Source organism: Salvelinus namaycush, chromosome 31 (genome assembly GCF_016432855.1).
Source record: "Salvelinus namaycush isolate Seneca chromosome 31, SaNama_1.0, whole genome shotgun sequence".
Lineage (NCBI taxonomy): Eukaryota > Metazoa > Chordata > Actinopteri > Salmoniformes > Salmonidae > Salvelinus > Salvelinus namaycush.
This window is the reverse complement of record NC_052337.1, coordinates 33,398,283-33,419,920: the sequence shown is the minus strand read 5'-3', so window position 1 is coordinate 33,419,920 and position 21,638 is coordinate 33,398,283. Positions and strand designations below refer to the sequence as shown.

The 21,638-nt window shown below is 42.8% G+C and overlaps 1 protein-coding gene across 3 annotated transcripts; it reads left to right on the top strand.

Annotated features, from left to right (window-relative positions):
- Positions 1-612: 612 nt before the first annotated feature.
- Positions 613-18,672, top strand: LOC120026076 (G-protein coupled receptor-associated protein LMBRD2B-like). Of its 3 annotated transcripts, none has more exons than XM_038970868.1 (18): positions 613-722; positions 9,837-10,049; positions 10,207-10,322; positions 10,989-11,087; positions 11,304-11,471; positions 11,671-11,881; positions 13,451-13,525; positions 13,710-13,823; positions 13,964-14,147; positions 15,902-16,083; positions 16,222-16,355; positions 16,653-16,758; positions 16,849-16,946; positions 17,151-17,254; positions 17,370-17,416; positions 17,521-17,635; positions 17,883-18,009; positions 18,350-18,672. In XM_038970868.1, exons 2-18 carry the CDS (start codon positions 9,876-9,878, stop codon positions 18,402-18,404), a joined length of 2,109 nt encoding a protein of 702 aa, XP_038826796.1. In that variant the 5' UTR covers positions 613-722; positions 9,837-9,875; the 3' UTR covers positions 18,405-18,672. The 3 variants fall into 3 exon arrangements, with proteins under 3 accessions (XP_038826796.1, XP_038826795.1, XP_038826794.1); XM_038970867.1 differs by having other exon boundaries at positions 18,212-18,672; XM_038970866.1 differs by having other exon boundaries at positions 18,183-18,672.
- The last annotated feature ends 2,966 nt before the right edge of the window (positions 18,673-21,638 follow it).

Here is a 21,638-nt window from a genome sequence, read left to right as displayed (position 1 = left end):
CAGGCGACTCCCTACTGCCGAAAAAACTGAACCAGTTCTATTGCAGTTTCGAATCACAAAAGACCCTCAACATTCAGGTCACTACCCCCCCCCCCTCCAATCTACTAGCAACCCTGCACACCTCTCCTTCCCCCATTTCTCTCCAGGCTCCTCTCTACTGTGCCATCCCAGACAACGTATAGAGACAGAAACAGACAGAGGAATTTACACAAAGTTTATATACATTATAACCAAAAATTATAAGTGAACATAGAGAGCTGTGTAAATTCCTCTCTGTTTCTGTCTCTATATGTTGTATACTGCTAGCAGCACCATATCACCAATAAAAATTCTGGGTATGTGTAAATGTATTAACCGAATAAAGGTGATTCTGATCTGGAATAAGAACATAGTCATACTGATTTTGAGTGATTTTAATGTTTCCTTCTTTCCAACTTTTCTTTATTTTTGTCTGCGTTGTCATTTTGAAAGACGTGGCTCTCTCTGACTTTATTATTGGTTCCTGTATATGTAGTCCATAGTATTTTAGCTCAAAGGTACTTTGAGACAAAACATGTTAGAAACGCCAACAATTCCCATCATCCTCAGCGGCCATAACGCAGACCAGGAAGAACCAAGGATGTGACGTTATTTCTTACATGGTACACAGTGGTTGTATTTTACAATATCATAGCTGGGATTTTGGCTATAATTCTAACCGTATATTCGAAACAAAAACGAAGGTAAGATACTATTTTAGCGTGTGTAGTTAGCTACAAAGATCGCTTGTTCGCGAGTCGAGGTTAGCTAATGCTAGCTATAATTGAAAATGTTGACAGGTCGTTTGCTATTAATATTTCATCGCGGGCCAAAATGCGATAAATACATCTATAAGGCAATTGAAGCGTTGATCTTAATTTGGTTTGACAAGTTAGATTTGATGTTGTTTAACAAGTGTGAAAGCATCTTTGTTTGTTTTATTATTGAATTGTAACGTGAGCTGACATACTAGCTAATACGTTGGGCGCGTTCGACATTGCAGCCGACTTTAAGTCAGGTCGAGACTGACTCTGATCTACACATCACCTTGCATCCTAAATAACTACTCAATATTAATTGTAGATCAGTCATTCAGTCACAATTTACCCATCATACATCACGGTTTTGATGCTCTCGAACACGGCCAATATGTAGAATTAGCTAGTTAGCAAGCAAGGCGGCGCTCTCTGCTCATTTGAGGGATTTTATGTTTCCATACACGGGTTTACATTTTTCTAGCGATTAGGGAGTGACCGTTATTTATAATAAGGGTTGCATGGAGAAAATCGGACCTCTCAGAAATTAAAATGGATGGCCCTCCCTATATTTTACCTAAACCCTCCCTGGATGCTTGAAAGTGACCTTCCCCTATATACCCAAAATAATAATTAAAACAAATGGGATAGCAGAAAACATGTTCACCGTCAGGTCTTGGACAGACCAGATCCTTAGATATGCATCTTTAGAAACTGTTGCTGTAAGCATTACATGGGTTTTGATGGTACACAGGGCGTGGTACACAGGGCTGCGGGCCAGCAGGTTGTGGGTTCGCAGACCACAGTATGGGTGGAAACATATCCTTCATAGTAAAAGCATTGCATGAATCTATCATCGTATTTGCAGGTCCGAGAAAAAATGTCCTATTGTAGATTAGAACAGTGTTGCGGCGTCACTACAGCCTGGGGTTCGATCCCAGACTGTGTCATGACTGGGAGTCCCATAGGGCGGCGCACAATTGGCCCAGCGTCGTCCAGGTTAGGGGAGAGTTTGGCCGGGGGGGGGCTTTACTTGGTTCACTGAGCTCTAGGGACTTGTGGCGGGCCTGGCGCCTGCAGGCTGACTTCGGTCGTCAGTTGAACAATGTTTCCTCCGACACATTGGTGGAGCTGGCTTCCGGGTTAAGCGAACAGTTATTAAGAAGCGCGGTTTGGCGGGTCACGTTTCGGAGGACCCATGACTCGACCTTCGCCTCTCCCGAGCCCGTTGGGGTTGCAGCGAGGAGATAAGATCGTAATCACGAAAAGGGGGTAAAAATTACAAAAATAAAAATCTGAGACATCATTAGGATCTGAGCCTGGTACTTTCAAAAGTTAGGTCTACCAACGCAGAAAAATGTAAGCTTTATCTGCAGGCTACTCTTCTTCTGTTGCTTAACGAGGTCACAAGTGTTTCGCTAAAAGCTGGCTGGGTTTAAACATATTGTAATGTACAGAAATTGAATAGCTTAATCAATTGATAGTGACTGAATTAGATTACTCCCCAAGCAAATTAAAAATGGACTTTTCTGTTAAATAAGGTTGTAGTTCAGCCTCTCAATGTTAAAGAAATGAAAAAAATGACATCACCATATGCATCGGAGTCACTTCTTTCCCGGGTATTTTACAGCTTGTTTCTAGCATAAAGCATCGCGGACCAAAGCGCTGTTATGGATTACTTTATTAAAACGGATCCGTTTTATTTTCTTCTAAATCTTAAGCTAACAAGGGGTAGGCCTATGCCTTTTGCCATTTTGCATACTTTCTCAAGTCGAGTCTTGGTTTTAACTTAACAGCCCTGATATGGAGGTAGGGCATTTAAAGAGTGCATGGTGGTTGGAGGAACTGACCGACAAATCTATGGATATAGCAGCCTTTAGCCTAATATAGTCTGTCAAACAGGTAGGCCTACCTCATAATAGAAAGATGTAGGCTCCAACACAAAGCTCTTTTGTTGTTAGCAAAGTCTAATTAAAATTAAGACAGTTTAAATTAGAGGTCGACGATTATGATTTTTCAATATTGCACTTTTACTTTCTTCTCCAACACTTTATTTTTTATCTTTGTTTCATTATTTATTTGAGACTAAATTGATTTTATTTATGTATTATATTAAGTTAAAATAAGTGTTCATTCAGCATTGTTGTAATTGTCATTATTACAAATGTGTATATATATAAAAAATTAGCAGATTAATCGGTATCTGCTTTTTTTTTTGGTCCTCTAATAATCTGTATCGGCATTGAAAAATCATAATCAGTCGACCTCTACTCTCAGACCATGAGAAACAATATTTTCTGGTCTGATGAAACCAAGATTGAACTCTTTGGCCTGAATGCAAAGCATCACGTCTGGAGGAAACATGGCTCCATCTCTACGTACAAGCATGGTGGTGGCAGCATCATGCTGTGGGGATGTTTTTCAGAGATAGGGACTGGGAGACTAGTCAGGACCGAGGGAAAGATGAGAATGGCCTTATTTCTATTACAGCATATTAGATGACTCTCATTCATTTTCCAATCACCCAGTTCAATATTACTTCGATGGGTTTAGGCTACTATATATCACATTTTCCCAATATCAAATCAAAATGTATTGGTCACATACATGGTTAGCAGATGTTAATGTGAGTGTAGCGAAATGCTTGTGCTTCTAGTTCCGACATTGCAGTAATATCTAAAAAGTAATCTAACAATTCCCCAATAACTACCTAATACACACAAATCTAAAGGGGTGAATGAGAATATGTACATACAAATATATGGATGAGCGATGGCCGAGCGGCATAGGCAAGGTGCAATAGATGGTATTAAATACAGTTGACGTCGGAAGTTTACATACACCTTAGCTAAATACATTTAAACTAATGTTTTCACAATTCCTGACATTTAATCCTAGTAAAAATTCCCTGTTTTAGGTCAGTTAGGATCACCACCTTAATTTAAGAATGTGAAATGTCAGAATAATAGTAGAGAGAATGATTTAGTTCAGCTTTTATTTTTTTCATCACATTCCAAGTGGGTCAGAAGTTTACATGCACTCAATTAGTATTTGGTAGCATTGCCTTTAAATTGTTTAACTTGGGTCAAACTTTAAAGGTAGCTTCCCACAATAAGTTGGGTGAATTTTGGCCCATTCCTCCTGACAGAGCTGGTGTAACTGAGTCAGGTTTGTAGGCCTCCTTGCTCGCACATGCTTTTTCAGTTCTGCCCACAAATTTTCTATGGGATTGAGGTCAGGGCTTTGTGATGGCCACTCCGATACCTTGATTTTGTTGTCCTTAAGCCATTTTGCCACAACTTTGGACGTATGCTTGGGGTCATTGTCCATTTGGAAGACCCATTTGCGACCAAGCTTTAACTTCCTGACTGATGTCTTGAGATGTTGCTTCAATATATCCACAATATCTTCCTCCCTCATGATGCCATCTATTTTGTGAAGTGCACCAGTCCCTCCTGCAGCAAAGAACCCCCACAACATGATGCTGCCACCCCTGTGCTTCACGGTTGGGATGGTGTTCGGCTTACAAGCCTCCCACTTTTTCCTCCAAAAATAACAATGGTCATTATGGCCAAACAGTTCTATTTTTGTTTCATCAGACCAGAGGACATTTCTCAAAAAAGTACGATCTTTGTCCCCATGTGCAGTTGCAAACCGTAGTCTGTCTTTTTAATGGTGGTTTTGGAGCAGTGGCTTCTTCCTTGCTGAGCGGCCTTTAATGTTATGTCGATACAGGATTAGTTTTTACTGTGGATATAGATACTTTTGTACCTGTTTCCTCCAGCATCTTCACAAGGTCCTAATTTGCACTTTTCGCACCAAAGTACGTTAATCTCTAGGAGACTGAACATGTCTCCTTCTCCTGCTGTTTCCTGAAGTCCACGATCATCTCCTTTGTTTTGTTGACGTTGAGTGAGAGTTTGTTTTCCTGACACCACACTCCGAGTGCCCTCACCTCGTCCCTGTAGGCTGTGTTGTTGTTGTTGGTAATCAAGCCCACTACTGTTGTGTTGTCTGCAAACTTGATGATTGAGTTGGAGGCGTGCATGGCCATGCAGTCGTGGGTGAACAGGGACTACAGGAGAGGGCTGAGCACTCACCCATGTGGGGCCCCAGTGTTGAGGGTCAGCGAACTCGAGATGTTGTTTCCTACCTTCACCACCTGGGGGCGGCCCCTCAAAGTCCAGGACCCAATTGCACAGGGTAGGGTTGAGACCCAGGGCCTCCACCTTGATGATGAGCTTGTCAATGTTAGCGAGCCGCGACGGTGGCATTATTATCCTCAAAGCGGGCAATGAAGGTGTTTAGTTTGTCTGGAATTGTGACGTCGGTGTCCATGACGTGGCTGTTTTTGTAGTCCGTGATTTCCTGTAGCCCTTGCCACATACGTCTCGTGTCTGAGTCGTTGAATTGCGACTCCACCTTGTCCCTGTACCGGCATTTCTCTTGTTTGATTGCCTTGCGGAGGGAATAACTACACTGTTTATATGCAGCCGTATTTCCAGTCCTCTTTCCGTGGTTAAATGCGGTGGATCGCGCTTTCAGTTTTGCACGAATGCCGCCATCCATCCACGGTTTCTGGTTACGGTAGGTTTAAATAGTCACAATGGATACAACATATCCAATGCACTTCTTTATAAACTCACTCAGAGTCAGCGTATATGTCTATGTTGCTCTCTGAGGCTGACCGAAACATATTCCAGTCTGCGTGATCAAAACAATCTTGAAGCGTGGCTTCCGATTGTTCAGACCAGCATTGAATGGTTCTCGTCACTGGTACATTCTGTTTGAGTTTCTGCCTATAAGACGGTACGAGCAAGATGACGTCGTGGTCGGATTTGCCGAAGGAAGGGTGGGGGAGGGCTTTGTATGCATTGCAGAAGTTAGAGTAGCAGTGGTCGAGTATTACCCATGCGCGTCGTGCAATTAATATGCTGATAGAATTTAGGTAGCCTTGTTCTCAAATTTGCTTTGTTAAAATCCCCAGCTACGATAAATGCAGCCTCCGGATATATAGTTTCCAGTTTACATAGAGTCAATCAATCAATCAAATGTATGTATAAAGCCCGTTTTACATCAGCCGATGTCACAAAGTGCTGTACAGAAACCCAGCCTAAAACCCCAAACAGCAAGCAATGCAGGTGTAGAAGCACGGTGGCTAGGAAAATCTCCCTAGAAAGGCCAGAACCTAGAAAGAAACCTAGAGAGGAACCAGGCTATGAGGGGTGGCCAGTCCTCTTCTGGCTGTGCCGGGTGGAGATTATAACAGATGGCCAAGATGTTCAAATGTTCATAGATGACCAGCAGGGTCAAATAATAATCATCACAGTGGTTGTAGAGGGTGCAACAGGTCAGCACCTCAGGAGTAAATGTCAGTTGGCTTTTCATAGCCGATCATTCAGAGTATCTCTACTGCTCCTGCTGTCTCTAGAGAGTTGAAAACAGCAGGTCTGGGACAGGTAGCACGTCCGGTGAACAGGTCAGGGTTCCATAGCTGCAGGCAGAACAGCTGAAACTGGACCAAATCGGAAAGATTGGTAGGAGCAAGCCCATGTAATGCTTTGTAGGTTAGCAGTAAAACCTTGAATTCAGCCCTTGCCTTAACAGGAAGCCAGTGTAGAGAGGCTAGCACTGGAGTAATTAGAGTCCAGTGAAGTTCCGTGAGGGGTGTCTTGGTGTTTGCTTGAGGGGGAATGTACACAGCTGTGACTATATATAGCCATCATAAGGTTGCTAAAACCCAGCCTATGAATGAAAGTTTACAACGTAGGTGCACACAGGTCGAGAGACAAATTTGAGGCGACAGACAGTGACATTAAATACTGCCTTGCACACTTGCCTGCATCTAGCTGATATAGGGTGTAATCATTAGTCCAACCTTTGCAAACAAGAGTTTCTATTGGACACATTCAGGTATGTTTATCCCCGTTTGCTTCAGTTTAATATTTTTTGGAAAGTGAACTAAGTTCACTTTCATAGCAACCACGTAGTATTCCTTTTATGCGCTCTCCTCCTCTCACCTTGTCCCTTCGCTTGTGGACTTCAATGCACAACACATCAGCTGTATGTGACCAGGTGAAAAAACCTTTCCAAGCCAAACCTCTACACACAGCCTACATCGTTGTCACCATATTAGCTAAAGTAACGTCATAGACAGCATAGCTAATAGAACTAACGTGCTAGTAAACCTGCTGCAATCATGCAGTAACATTAGTGTACAGTCAGTAAGCAGTTATTCCTGGCGGGCCCCGGTGGCAATAAATTATTACCTTGACTTGGAAGAGTTCCAGTGTTGTGTTGGATAGTCATAGCCAACTAGCTAATATAGCATTGCTCTGTTTGAGCAGGGTGTTTCAGTAGGCTAAACTAGCTAGCTGTGTTTGCTAGCTAAGTGAAACTGAAAGTGAAAAAAATGACAATCTCTCTATATTTCTCTCTTGCTTCTCCTTCATTGAGGAATAAATACTATTACTAAGAAAACTATTGTCTTTCTCACTCTGAGTCAACTACTCACCACATTTTATACACTGCAGTGCTAGCTGTAGCATATGCTTTCAGTACTAGATTATTTCTCTAAAACTTTGATTGGGTGGACAACATGTCAGTTCATGCTGCAAGAGCTCTGATAGGTTGGAGGAGGTCCTCCGGAAGTTGTCATAATTACTGTGTATGTCTATGGGAGGGGTGAGAACCATGAGCCTCCTATGTTTTGTATTGAGGTCAATGTACTACGGAAGCTAGCTGTCCTCCGGCTACACCATGGTGCTACCCTACAGAGTGCTGTTACGTTTACTGTAGACCTTCTTTGCAAAATAGTGTGTTTCAACCAATTGTTTGGTGATGCGATTATATTCAGTATAGTTTTATCTAAAATAATAACTTTAAAAAAAAAATGTATTTTATTATTTTTACCCCGTTTTCTCCACAATTTTCGTGGTATCCAATCGCTAGTAATTACTATCTTGTCTCATCGCTACAACTCCCGTACGGGCTCGGGAGAGACGAAGGTCGAAAGCCATGCGTCCTCCGAAGCACAACCCTACCAAGCCGCACTGCTTCTTAACACAGCGCGCCTCCAACCCGGAAGCCAGCCGCACCAATGTGTCGGAGGAAAAACCTGGCCCCCTTGGTTAGCGCGCACTGCGCCCGGCCCGCCACAGGAGTCGCTGGAGCGCGATGAGACAAGGATATCCCTACCGGCCAAACCCTCCCTAACCCGCTAGGCCAATTGTGCGTCGCCCCACGGACCTCCCGGTCGCGGCCGGCTGCGACAGAGCCTGGGCGCGAACCCAGAGACTCTGGTGGCACAGCTAGCGCTGCAGTGCCCTAGACCACTTCGCCACCCGGGAGGCCCTAAAATAATTACTTTTTAAACATTTGACCATCTTTACAATTTCCTCCTCTGAGGAGCCGCCACTGTCACACAGTGCTCCCAAAAATAATACTCCTGCTCGCACAGCAAAATATTTGGTCGCATATGCAACCACATTGGTCGCACTTTAGAGGCCTATGCTCCATTCAGTTTAGGAGTCTCAAAACCCCAAACCCTGCTCTCCTCAGAACGCTGCAATCAATACCTGTGCTTCTTCTAAAGAAAAATTGAAAACCTCAACACCATCCTATCCTCTCCAGCCCCTTAGTTGATCTACGCTTCCTGAGTCAAGGTTCTCCACCTTCACCACAGTCACTACTGCTGATGTAACCAAGCTGGTTAGGACAATGAGGCCAGGAGGCCCACCACTTATTCACTTGACCCTATTCCCCACCTCCCTGGTCAAGACCTGCTTACCTGCTCTGGAGCCTTCCCTCACAGAAATCATCAAGTCCCTCATCACTGGATGTGTCCCTCCTCAGCTCAAACTCGCCTCAGTCAAACCAGTACTTAAAAAGGCTGGAGCTTTATTTTTTTCTTAAGATCCCCATTTTATTAGGATCTGACCCTGACAACATCCAGAACTACAGGCCTATCTCCAACCAGCCCTTCCTGAGTACGCTCCTCGACACCATCTGGCCACTCACAACCTACTTGAGCCCTTCCAGTCGGCTTTAAGAGCTCACCTCCCCCATCTTCCAAGCAAAACAATTTAGTGGCCCCCATCTTGACAACAGAGAGAAGTTTTATAGTTCATTTCCTGCAATTCTACACATTTTGCCTTGGGGCGGCGAGAAGATTTCGCAATTTTATAACTCCGTTCATGCAATTCTACTCATTTTGCCATAGGGTGGAGAGAAATGTTTGCTAAGAAAATCAATGGGGGCCCCCCGGTCGGTAATTCCACCATGATTACTACAAGTTTAATTATCTGGCCGCTAGCCTAACTTACCAATCTAAAACATGTTAGCCCACATGGGCTAGTTGAGTTACTGTCAGTGACTGACAAGAGAGAAAATCTGTACCCAAGAATCTGTCTGTTCTCATTCTACCTTCCTGCCCCACACACACCTTCACTCCTCCAGGTCTATCTCCCTTCAGCAGCCCCACAGCAGACTAAAAACTATGGGTGACACGGCTGTGGAACAGACTTGTAGTCACTGTCAGGGCTGCAGAGTCTCTGGCCTCATTTAAGACTCAGCTCAAGACTGAGCTGTTCAGAAAAGCTTTCAAGGACCTCCGTTAATTCTGTTCTACTGTCCACTGGACCTGACAACACCTGTATATAGCTTTGATTGACGTCTGCTTACTATGTCCTGTGTTTTGGATTGTTTTTATTATTAGAATTTTATTTTTGATTCATTTCTTCAGTGCCTTGGGTGTAAGAAAAGCCAGCGTTCTCTCCAAAGGAAGGTTAGAGAGGCGCTGCGCCACCTTGTGGACTGGTAACATATGTTATCATATAAGGCAATTGTTTGCTCTAGATTACAGGAAATGGTGGTTACAGTTCCCCCCCCCCCCCCCGGCTGTACGCAGCAGCACCATCTCATTAAAAGAATCCGCGGAAGAACCCTGAAAGCAAATTTAAATTAATTATTATTATATTAGGTAGTGAATATGGCATTTCTCTTTCACAGCCTCTAGTCTATATAACTTCTAGGGATTGATTCTAAAACGTTGTCTCTTTTCAGTGACTGTCTTGCCGTTGAGAGAGCGGTAAGAGAGGCAGGATGAGTGGGGCTGCTCTGGGCATTGAGATAGTGGTGGTGTTCTTCCTGGCTCTGTTCCTGCTGCATCGCTATGCAGACTTCCGTAAGCAGCAGAGGATGGTGCTGTTTGGCACCTTGCTGGCCTGGTACCTGTGTTTCCTCATCGTCTTCATTCTTCCTCTGGACATCAGCACGGTTAGTACTATTACTGAACACATTCACCACACACTGAAGCCCCATCTTATCCATTCCCTTTGACAAAAAAATTGGATCAAAATGGTGACCATTAACTTTGTGGTGTCTGTGTGTTTGCATACCTCTCTGATGTCTTCCTGTGTGTTTGACCTTCCAGACAATCTACAAGCAGTGTAAGATTGATCATGAAGAACATCCCGCCGTACTCCCTGTGACCCCACTGCTATCCAATCAAACAGCAGGAAACTCAACTATGGCCACTGCCACTAAAAGGTTAGAGTGCCTAGGGTGTCATCAAATGTTCATGTGTAATAGGATTTGGTTCAGTATTCAGGGTAATGACATGATAGGTCAGGATTTGGTTGAACAAAACGCCAGCATACCCTGGTTACTTAAGACCAGGAACGAGGGGCCTAGCCAAAAAGCAGTAACCACTGCTGTAATTTCAAACATGACACTGTGTTTCAGCTGTCTTCTCAAACCAGAGAGAGGTTTTGCAGAGGCTCGTCTAAATCAGATTACAAGGCAGGTTTTGTATATCTGTCACACACACTTATTTGCAACAGCTAGACGTAATCTAATTTCACTTACAAGTCCAGCCTCTTCCTACCATGAAAAGTTGAGTACTTCGGGTCCTTTTTAGTTTTGCTCATTGTTATGTAAAGTGTTTTTTTCCCCAGTCTGACATGTTACCCTAATAGTTTATACAAGGCAAACATTGGAGTTCCATGGTTTTAAATATGAAGATCAATGTTCGTGTACTTTGCTCCAGTTTCAATGTTTTGATTCATCTTAAATAGGTCACCAGCACAGTATACACTGAGTGTACAAAAACATTATATAATTAACTCCGGGCGTACTCAGTGTATAATCAGTATAGCGTAAGCGTTATTTCCCCAAGTTTGCTTACATATTAACACTTTGTGTTTCCCTTGACAGTGTTCTAAAGGTGTGTTACAAGCCATGGAGCTACATTCCAGATGGAATCATGCCTGTGTTCTGGAGAGTTGTTTACTGGACCTCTCAGTGTCTCACCTGGTGAGGTTTAGAGCAGAATTTGCATGGTGTTGTATGTACTGGAAACACTAGACTGACAAGGACTTGGGACAGGAATTGTCTGCCCGAGTTAATATAGTTTGACTGACCAGTCTTTCTTCACTAAGCCAATCACCCACATCTGTTCCTATAGAGATGTTCTCTTACTTCACATATTCTAGTACACCTGCCTTACTCCAGATGTTTATGTTCTTGTAGGCTGCTGCTGCCCTTCATGCAGTCCTATGCACGCTCAGGGGGCTTTTCCATCACTGGGAAAATAAAGACTGCACTGATAGAGAACGCCATTTATTACGGAACATACCTGCTCATCTTCGGCTCGCTGCTTATCTACGTGGCCGTTCACCCTCAGTGGCACCTCTCCTGGTGAGTGCACAGCAACATGGACAAATTAGTGGTTTGGAAAGTATAGCTGTTGACTCCAAAAACAACGTTTAACATTCCGTATTTCACCTCATTTGTATTCTACACAACTCCGTGCAAACATGGAAGGGTAATTAGGAGGAACCATGTTTGTCTTCGTCTGGCGTAAATCTGGTTTGGTATGTCTCCCTGCTTCTCTCAGGTATGAGCTGCAGACAATAGGCATCACTGCAGCCAACACCTGGGGTCTGTTCCTGCTGGTGCTGTTGCTGGGTTACGGCCTGGTGGAGATTCCGCGCTCCTATTGGAACGCCTCGCGGCGGGGACACCTGCTCATCAAGACCTACTTCAAGGCAGCCAAGCTGATGACGGAGAAGGCTGATGCACAGGAGAACCTAGAGGATGTCATGGAGGTAGGGAAAACTTCCTGCTCTCACTATGAAATGGAAACTTTAGTGTGCTCTGTTTCTTAGAAACTGAGTTAAATTGTGTTTAACACTAGAAAAGCCTGGCCTCGTTAGACCCCCCTTCGGGCCACATTCTAACAGTCTAATAAAGACATTTTATATACAGTATGCTATCTCAAAAAATATCATTTGGTTGTGTTTATAACATTATAATACAAAATAACATTTATTTTCAAAGAACACAATAGCATTTTCAACTGTAGACCTTACAACGGTAAAACCACAAAAACGCCACAATTTGTGTTAAAAACCATTTAAATAAACATCGTCACAAATCTCATTCATTCATTACAGGCCGGTCTTAAGGAACATTTTGAATTTTTTTTAAAGCATTGAAGAAGAACAGAATAGCATTTTGAATTTAAATATATTACTGTGAGTTTTGCGAGTTTACGTGGGGAGCGCATAGAATCTTGGTAATTCTGTCAAAAAGTTTTATTTTTATTTTATAGAGCTCAAGGGTTGTTTTGGCAATGATAGGTGATTTGGGAACTGCAGAATATGCTCTTTTTGATACTATATATACATTTGAAAAAGTCACTTTTTGGCGCTCTGTTTACCTGCCTCTGTCAATTCCAAGCCCCGCTGTGAATCAATCAATCAAATGTATTTATAAAGCCCTTTTTACATCAGCCGATGTCACAAAGTGCTGTACAGAAACCCAGCCTAAAACCCCAAACAGCAAGCAATGCAGATGTAGAAGCACAGTGGCTAGGAAAAACTCTCTAGAAAGGCAGGAACCTAGGAAGAAACCTAGAGAGGGACCAGGCTCTGAGGGGTGGCCAGTCCTCTTCTGGCTGTGCCGGGTGGAGATTATAACAGTACATGGCCAAGATGTTCCAACGTTCATAGATGACCAGCAGGGTCAAATAATAGTAATAATCACAGTGGTTGTAGAGGGTGCAACAGGTCAGCACCTCAGGAGTAAATGTCAGTTGGCTTTTCATAGCTGATCATTCAGAGTTAGAGACAGCAGGTGCGGTAGAGAGAGCGAGAGAGTCGAAAACAGCAGGTTCTGGACAAGGTAGCACGTCCGGTGAACAGGTCAGGGTTTCATAGCCGCAGGCAGAACAGTTGAAATATATTGCAACAGATTCTTCATATACAATTCATAATATTCTCACCCATCAGTCTATTGTCAATTTAATCTCGTCTTTAGGCTAACTCTCTTATTCTATGTGTGAATTTATTTTTCAGGTGTAGTTAGGTGTAGTTTCGATGGGCCATCAGCTACGCAGGCTGACTGCCAGTGAATGACTTGCGGTGAATAAGGGGCAGGGGGAAAAATGTTATGTCCTCTTGAAACGGCTTATAACTCAATATGTTTGATTTTATAGACTTATTTAGGAAAGTCAAGGACAGGTGGGGACATGGCACGACTTAAAAAATGGCAGAGTAATTAAAAAAGCACATTTTGTTTTGAGTCAACATGACGCTCTCGGCTCCCCTAGAGTTAATTGATGTCCTTTTTTTTTTTTTTTTTTTTTGTCCACATTTGTTGTGCGTCTGTTTTAGGAAGTGCGAAAGGTCCAAGAATCCATCAAGTACAACCACCCACTGAGGAAGTACATTGATACTGTTCTTAGAAAGGTAAGATTAAAGGAGCTTCACGAGGAAAGAAACAATTTGCACGTTCTTAGTGAAGAATAGATGGAGCCCCACCACAATCTCTGCTCCGTGTGCTTAAAGTGAGGATTAAACAAGTGAGGAATGTGACGTGGCCTGAGAGAGACGGGCGCCTTTTGTTAATCCTAACACGAGTTTTCTCCCTTAGTGCCCTGTGGACTACCAGGAGAAGATGGGCAGAAACATGGATGACTATGAGGACTTTGATGACAAACAGAACACCTATCCCAGTGAGAAGAGCCTGGTGAAGCTTCACAAACAAGTAAAATGAAGAAATATATTAGAAGGCTTTTCACTTAAGTATTTCATTGTGTTTACTTTATTTTACTGATATATCCAGTAGCTATATTAGATTCAATTGTGGTTAAATCAGACTAATGTGGTTATTTTGTGAATGGTCAGGTAATTTACGCAGTGCAGAGGCACAACAGGACCCGTGTCCAGTGGCTGATCCTCCTGCAGCAGGCTATGCACCTGGAGGATGTGGCAAAGAATGAGACCAGCTCAGCCCACCAGTTTGTCCGCAGCTTCCCCTCCACAGAACCAACTAGCTGGCTCAGCCGATACTTTTACACTCCTACCGTAGGTGGGTCACATCTAATCAAATTGTATTTGTCACATACACGTGTTTAGCAGATGTTATTGCGGATGTAGCGAAATGCTTGTGTTTCTAGCTGTAACAGTGCAGTAATATCTAACAAGTAATATCCAACAATTTCATAACAACACACTCAAATCTGAAGTAAAGGAATGGAACCAAGAATATACAAATATTTGGGCGAGCAATGTCAGAGCAGCTCCGACCAAGATACAGCAGGAAAGGAACAGGAAAGAACACAGCATACACATATGAGATGAGCAATGCAAAATATGTAAACATCATCAGAGTGATTAGTGTTCTACTATTAAGGCGGCCAGCGATTTTCAAGTCTATGTATATAGGGCAGCAGCCTCCAATGTGCCAGCGATGGCCATTCAACAGTCCGATGGCCCCTGTCCCTCAGTCTCTCGGTCCTAGCTTCAATGCACCTTTACTGACCCCGCCCTCCGGACGACAGCAGGGTGAACAGGCAGTGGCCCGGGTGGCTGCCGTCCCCGATGATCCCCTTGGCCCTCCTGTGACATCGGCGCTGCAGGGGTCCTGGAGAGCAGGCAGCCCGCCCCCGGTGATGCGCTGGGCAGACAGCACCAACCTCTGAAGAGCCCCGCGGACGGTGCAGCCACCATATCAGGCGCCGACACAGCCCGACAGGACGCCTGGTGTGCATCTGCAAAAGTTTGTGAGGGTTTTAGGCGCCAAGCCAAATCCCCTCAGCCACCTGAGGTTGAAGAGGCGCTGCTGCGTACCCTTAACCACACTGTCCACATGGGTGGACCACCTCAGTGTCAATGATGTTTACGCCGAGGAACTTGAAGCCCTCCACCTTCTCCACTGCGGTCCCGTCGATGCGGACAGGGGGGCACCCCCTTCGCTGCTTCCTGAAGTCCACGATCAGCACCTTTGTTTTGTTGACGTTGGGTGAGAGGCCATCTTGCCGGCACCACACCCCCAGGGCCCCCACTTCCCCCCTGCAGGCCGCCCGGCACTGTTGGCAATCAGGCCCACCACTGCCGTGTCGGCCGCAAACTTGATGACCGAGCGGCCATGCAATCATGGGAGTACAGGAGGGGGCCGAGCACGCATCCCCGCTGGGCCCCAGTGCCGAGGACAAAAGAAGTGGAGGTGCCCTTCACCACCTGGAGGTGGCCCGTCAGGAAGGCCAGGACCCAGTTACACAAGGTGGGGTTCTGACCCAGGGCCTCAAGCTTAATGATGAGCTTGGAGGGTATTATGGTGTTGAATGCTGAGCTATAGTCAATGAACAGCATTCTTACATAGGTATTCCTCTTGTCCAGATGGGATTGGGCAGTGCAGTGTGATGGCGATTATATCGTCTGTGGATTTATTGGGGCGATAAGCAAATAGAAGTGGGTCTAGGGTGGCAGGTAAGGTAGAGGTGATATGATCCTTGACTAGTCTCTCAAAGCACTTCATGATAACAGAAGTGAGTGCTACAGGGCCATTTAGTTAAGTTACCTTTTGCTTTCTTGGGTACAGGAACAGTGTTGGACATCTTGAAGCATGTGGGGACAGCAGACTGGGATAGGGAGAGATTGAATATGTCCTAGATCAACTTTACAACTGACTGACTGTTCACTCACCTACAGTATGCTCTTCGCAGTGTTGGGTGCAGGGCTCCCTAATGGGTCTTACCCTGTCTAGTCTTCCATTCCGCTTCTCATTTGGGATGTTTCTGAACGTCTAAGATCCTTGTGTGTTTGTATGTTGTTCTTCTCCAGAGTGGTACTGGGAGTGCCTGCTGAGACATTGGTTCTACCGGCTGCTGGCTGTGGTGCTGTCTCTGTTTTCTGTGGCCGTGGTGTGGTCTGAGTGTACCTTCTTCAGCACCCGACCCGTCCTCTCACTCTTCGCTGTCTTCATCCAGCTCGCTGAGAGAGACTACAACTACTTGTACATTGAGGTGAGATGCCAACGGAAAGCAGTTACTGGTGTACTACTGTACTAATTGGTGTATCTGATAATATCAACATCCTGTTGTGTATTCATAATTCAGTAGGAGCTTGTCGGTCTCTTACATGGTTATTGTTTTGTCCACTAGATGGCGTGCTTCATCACCATCTTCTTCCTGTGCACCTGTGTTTACTCCACTGTGTTCCGGATCAGAGTGTTCAACTACTACTATCTGGCCTCACACCACCAGACTGATGCCTACAGCCTGCAGTTCAGTGGCATGTAAGTGACTAGACGGTAGAGAGCAGTGAGAGGATGAATTTGGGTCTGATTGGATAGCTAAGTATCAAAGAGAGAGAACATCTCTGGAAATCATAGACAGTATAAGGTAGAAATGGACGAAATTGACATTCAGAAAGTGGTGTGTGTTTCTGGTTTTGGTGCATGTGTGCACAGAGCTATACTGTATGAGGACAGCTACACTGAAAATGACCATACCATCCCTTACTTTTCACCTGGTATATGTTTATGTAACATGATTTAATGTTAAATGTCTAATGTAGTCTTGTTGCTCTTTAGGCTGTTCTGCCGTCTGACCCCTCCTCTGTGTCTGAACTTCCTGGGTCTGATCCACATGGACTCTGCCATCTCCCACCAACTGAAGGAGCAGACGGCCTACACCTCTGTAAGACACAGCACGTCCTTCTGACAGTGATCCAACGTATTCCTTGATGTGTTCTTTTCCTCATGTTGATGATATGTCACTCCTCTGCAGATCATGGGTTCTATGAGGGTCCTATCGTTCATAGCTAATGGCTTCTACATCTATTACCCCATGCTCATATTACTGCTCTGCATCGCTACCTACTTCAGGTGAGTCCAGTCAGCTGTTTAGATTTTGGAATTCAATTGCATTTGTAGATCAATAATATTAGGATACATGATAATATCAACTTACTGTTCTACAAGGAGTACTCCTCCAATGACCCAAAAGGACTATCAGCGCACATACATACTGTGCAAGAACAAGTATTGATTTTATGATAGACCATCACTGTTTCTGTATGAACCCTTTAGCCTGGGCACCCGCTGTCTGAACCTCCTGGGCTTTCAGCAGTTTGTGGGAGACAATGAAATGACCTCTGACCTGATCGATGAGGGCAAGGAGCTCATTCGGCGAGGTTTGGCACCACTTGAATTGAAACCTTTTGACAGGGGGGAAAAAAGCTTTGGTTTTCTGTGTGTGTGGTTGTCGACTAAAACAACGGTACTTAGTGATTTCTCTGTTTCTAACAGAGAAAAGAAAGCTCCAAAGGATTGAGGATGGAGAGAACCGACGAAGGGTGAGTGCCTAGTTTTCATTTCCCATGCCCCTTTATTGTGTGCGTTGGTAGTTATTTTTTGCAAAGAAACAGATCCAGATGATAACGTCAGGCCTGTGTTCTAGGAGTGGAAAGAGCGCTACGGTAACACGCGGGAAGACACCGCCAGGAACAGGATTAGAAATGAAGCAGCAGAAATGACAGAGACCAACTACTCCGATACTGTCCCTAACACTAGACGTGAGTGAATGGTCGCAAAGCCTGCTTACATTACGTTGTACTTGTTTTTCTACCGTTTGGCTAGATTTTACTCATTGCTTTGTTAAACAATTAATCACTGGTTCGTTTCCTATTGTAGTCATGGCTTATCATAATGCCACTAAGGATATCAACACCACATCTTCTTTATAAATCCCTTCTAACATGTATTGGAATTGAGCTGCGGAAGGCAGTGAAATGGTATTGATTGTTGTCTTTTCTCCAACAGAGGCCAAGTACTCTCGGACTGGCAGAGGAACAGAGAGAGACTCTATAGAACTTCTCCAGGACGCAGAGCCTTTGGACTTCAATGCAGAGACACTTTCAGACGACCCTCTTGAAGCAGGCTCCACCAGGTAATACGTCCTCCAGTGCCCACTCTTATCTAATTAAGTGTGTTAGTATAATTTTCTGCTCTGCTGTGGTCGATACCTGTAAGCAAATAACACAGACGTGTGTGTGTGTGTGTGTGTGTGTCTGTGTGTGTGTGTGTGTGTGTGTGTGTGTGTGTGTTGTTAAACATATACAGTATGCTCACTGTGCCTCTCCATGTTGCAGACATGTACCAGGCAGGTACCTGTCCATGTCCTCGTCACGGAGCAGAATCTTTGATGACGTTTGAGAGAAGTAGACAGGGGAAGTCGAAGGAACAGGAAAGCTAGAAACACACATTAATGTTCATCCTCCACTTTTCAGGGAAGACCATACGAAGGAGAGACGCTCTCTCAACCTCTGTGAATGTAGCACATGACCTCTATCTCACACTACACTGTTGGCCTGATGTATCTGCTACCCCTCGTTTCCAATAGCTTGTCGCCTGTCAGAACACTCCAGTGGCTGTTAATATACACTTCCCCATTAGGCAGATAGCTGTCCTCCCCAGTGCCAGCCAGTGTGCATCATGTCATGAATGCATGAACCTGTACCCTATTTGGGCTTATCATTGTTAATCCGTTTTGTTATTTCATTTGTTACTTATGTGTATGAATTTCAATTAAAGGTCATCTGTTCATTTGATACCCACTGGAATGTGTCTTCCCTCAAATCTGGTTGACGGGTTGAGCGAATTGTAATTTTTTTTGAGAAGATAAGTAATTACTACTAATGAAGGATATTCTGGAGGGGGGAGACATTATATACACTACCGTTCAAAAGTTTGGGGTCACTTAGAAATGTCCTTGTTTTTTGAAAGAAAAGCAAAAAATATTGTCCATTTTAAAATAACATAAAATTGATTAGAAATACAGTGTAGACATTGTTAATGTTGTAAATGACTATTGTAGTTGGAAACGACATATTTTTTATGGAATATCTACATAGGCGTACAGAGGCCCATTATCAGCAACCATCACTCCTGCGTTCCAACGGCACGTGTTAGCTACTCCAAGTTTATCATTTTAAAAGGCTATTTTAACATTAGAAAACCCTTTTGCAATTATGTTAGCACATGGAATAGCCTTCATTTCTCAGAACAAGAATAGACTGACGAGTTTCAGAAGAAAGAGCTTTGTTTCTGGACATTTTGAGCCTGTAATTGAACTCACAAATGCTGCTGCTCCAGATACTCAACTAGTCTAAAGAAGGCCAGTTTTATTGCTTCTTTAATCAGGACAACAGTTTTCAGCTGTGCTAACATAATTGCAAAAGGGTTTTCTAATGTTCAATTAGCCATTTAAAATTATAAACTTGGATTAGCTAACACAATGTGCCATTGGAACACAGGAGTGATGGTTGCTGATAATGGGCCTCTGTACGCCTATGTAGATATTCCCGTTTCCAGCTACAATAGTCATTTATAACATTAACAATGTCTACACTTTATTTCTGATCAATTTGATGTTATTTTAATGGACAAAAAATGTCCTTGTTTTTTAAAGAAAAGCACATTTCTAAGTAACGCCAAACTTTTGAACGGTAGTGTGTGTGTATATATATTTTTTTTATGCGTTTGTATTTTATCTCCGAAAAGTTCCTAACTACCTACTTATTTAACTGTGCCAGAAAAATAGAAATAGTGGAACAAATGATCAATGTTTCAATTAATTAGTCTTGTGTTGTCACTTGTCAGTCTTGTAGAATTCTATGATTTATGGTTCTGGTTTATGGAAGGATGGACAGTTGCTTGGGACTGTTTCTGAAGCTGCTACCATAGAAACGAAGTGTACAGTAGACAGTCCTCTATTTCTTGTATAATCTATGTGATCAGGCCCACACTGAGCTAACACACATGGTGTTTATACTGCCCATAGAGCTGAATACTAACTTGAGATGTGTGTTCTTAATTCACATTTTTTGTGCAAGGGAATTGATGTCAGATTTGTGTAAATCGGAACTCAAGTGTGAATTCAGCACATAACGCTAGAGATGTTGTTGCAATTGATGGAGGTCAACTGATACAGCTGTTATGTATACTCTCTTTTCTATTCCTAATGTCAGAATGACCTTAAACTTTTGTGTTTGAGAATTTATTTGTTTAAATTCTGTTGAAAGGCCTGTTTAAAAAAAATGATTTGCAATATTGTGTCATTAACCATTGACCGCTTGACATTTAGTAAACTATTTAGAATTTAGGTGTTAAAGAATCTACTGAAGTCTTTTTGGGGTATCATTGTGCCATTTATTGTTTTATTTGTGTTTATTCGGCTGCATTATGAAAATGGCAAATGCACTTTTTCCCTATTATGATTCCATTTTTGGTTTTAATTACTTGGCTCAATCAACAACAAAAAAGTGACCTTCAAATGTCTTACATTTTAAATATTTATTCTTAAATTGATCAAGAGGTCTTGCTGGCAGGTACAGCAAAGCAACAGGCCATTTACATCTCTGAAATACTGTACATTCCCAAACATCTTTCAAGGCAGGGTCCCAAAAGTAGGACTGCACAATGTGTCAACATGGAAGAACTACTATATGCGCTTAGTTGGATTGAGTAATTCAGATGTAACACACACACACACACACACACACACACACACTCAATAGCATGCAAGTTAAATGCATGATATTCATATTTGAAGGAGATGGACAATTATCCTAAAATCATGTTAAATTATAATTGAATGTAATCTGCTGTAAATAATATTTTAGATTTAACCAGAAAAGTCTCCATGTCTTTGTTAATGATGCACTGTTGTATATTTTGTTTGCTTTTTTGTTTTGTTTTATATTGTTCTTTTAATATAGCAGACAGAAAAGGTCAACACATGTACAACATGCTATTTATTGTAAATGAATTGAACTACATCTGTTTAGATGCCCATTTAACTTAATCTCCTTAAAATCTCTGTAGAAAGTAAGAAATGAATTAAAGTTCCTAATGAATTATACAGTATACTGTAGTGTTAGTGAGATGGGTAACCTCACACTGATGATTTTGTTGAAGACGTTTTTGCTTTGTATCTTGAAATATATTATGTACAGGTATATTTCATTTTCTTTGCACATGTACTCTGATGCTGGAATGTTATAATTTATTAAACCCTGGTGTTGGTCCTCTGTGGGGTTTTTATGTAGTATTTAGACTAAAGTGTTGTGGAACTAAATAAAACATCTTAAAATGATGTATTCCTAACATATCGTATTTTTTTGGAGAGGACTGACAATTTACAGACAGAACAAGTGGCACCTATGGTGCACTTGAATAAACTTTCCTTTCAACAATAAAAAGGTTATGATCTTCGTAAGCAGTGGTGGAAAAAGTACTCAATTGCCATACTTGAGTAAAAGTAAAGATACTTTAATAGAAAATGACTCAAGTAAAAGTGAAACTCACCCATTTTTAAAATTCTACTTGAGTAAAAGTTGAGTGTTTTTGAGTCTGCCAGATTAGAAGCAGTAGGGATGACAATGTGTAATATTGAGGATTAATGTATTGTAGGCTACTTACTGTGTGGTCCCACCTAGCTATCTTAATGTGAATGTACTAACTGTAAGTCTCTGGATAAGAGTGTCTGCTAAATTACTAAAATGTAAATGTAAAATA

Coding starts and splice junctions, on each gene's coding strand:
- LOC120026076 (XM_038970866.1), top strand. CDS start 9,876: ATGAGTGGGGCTGCTCTGGGCATTGAGATAGTGGTGGTGTTCTTCCTG. Junction 10,050..10,206: donor TTCCTCTGGACATCAGCACG/GTTAGTACTATT, acceptor TTGACCTTCCAG/ACAATCTACAAGCAGTGTAA. Junction 17,417..17,520: donor ATGGAGAGAACCGACGAAGG/GTGAGTGCCTAG, acceptor CCTGTGTTCTAG/GAGTGGAAAGAGCGCTACGG.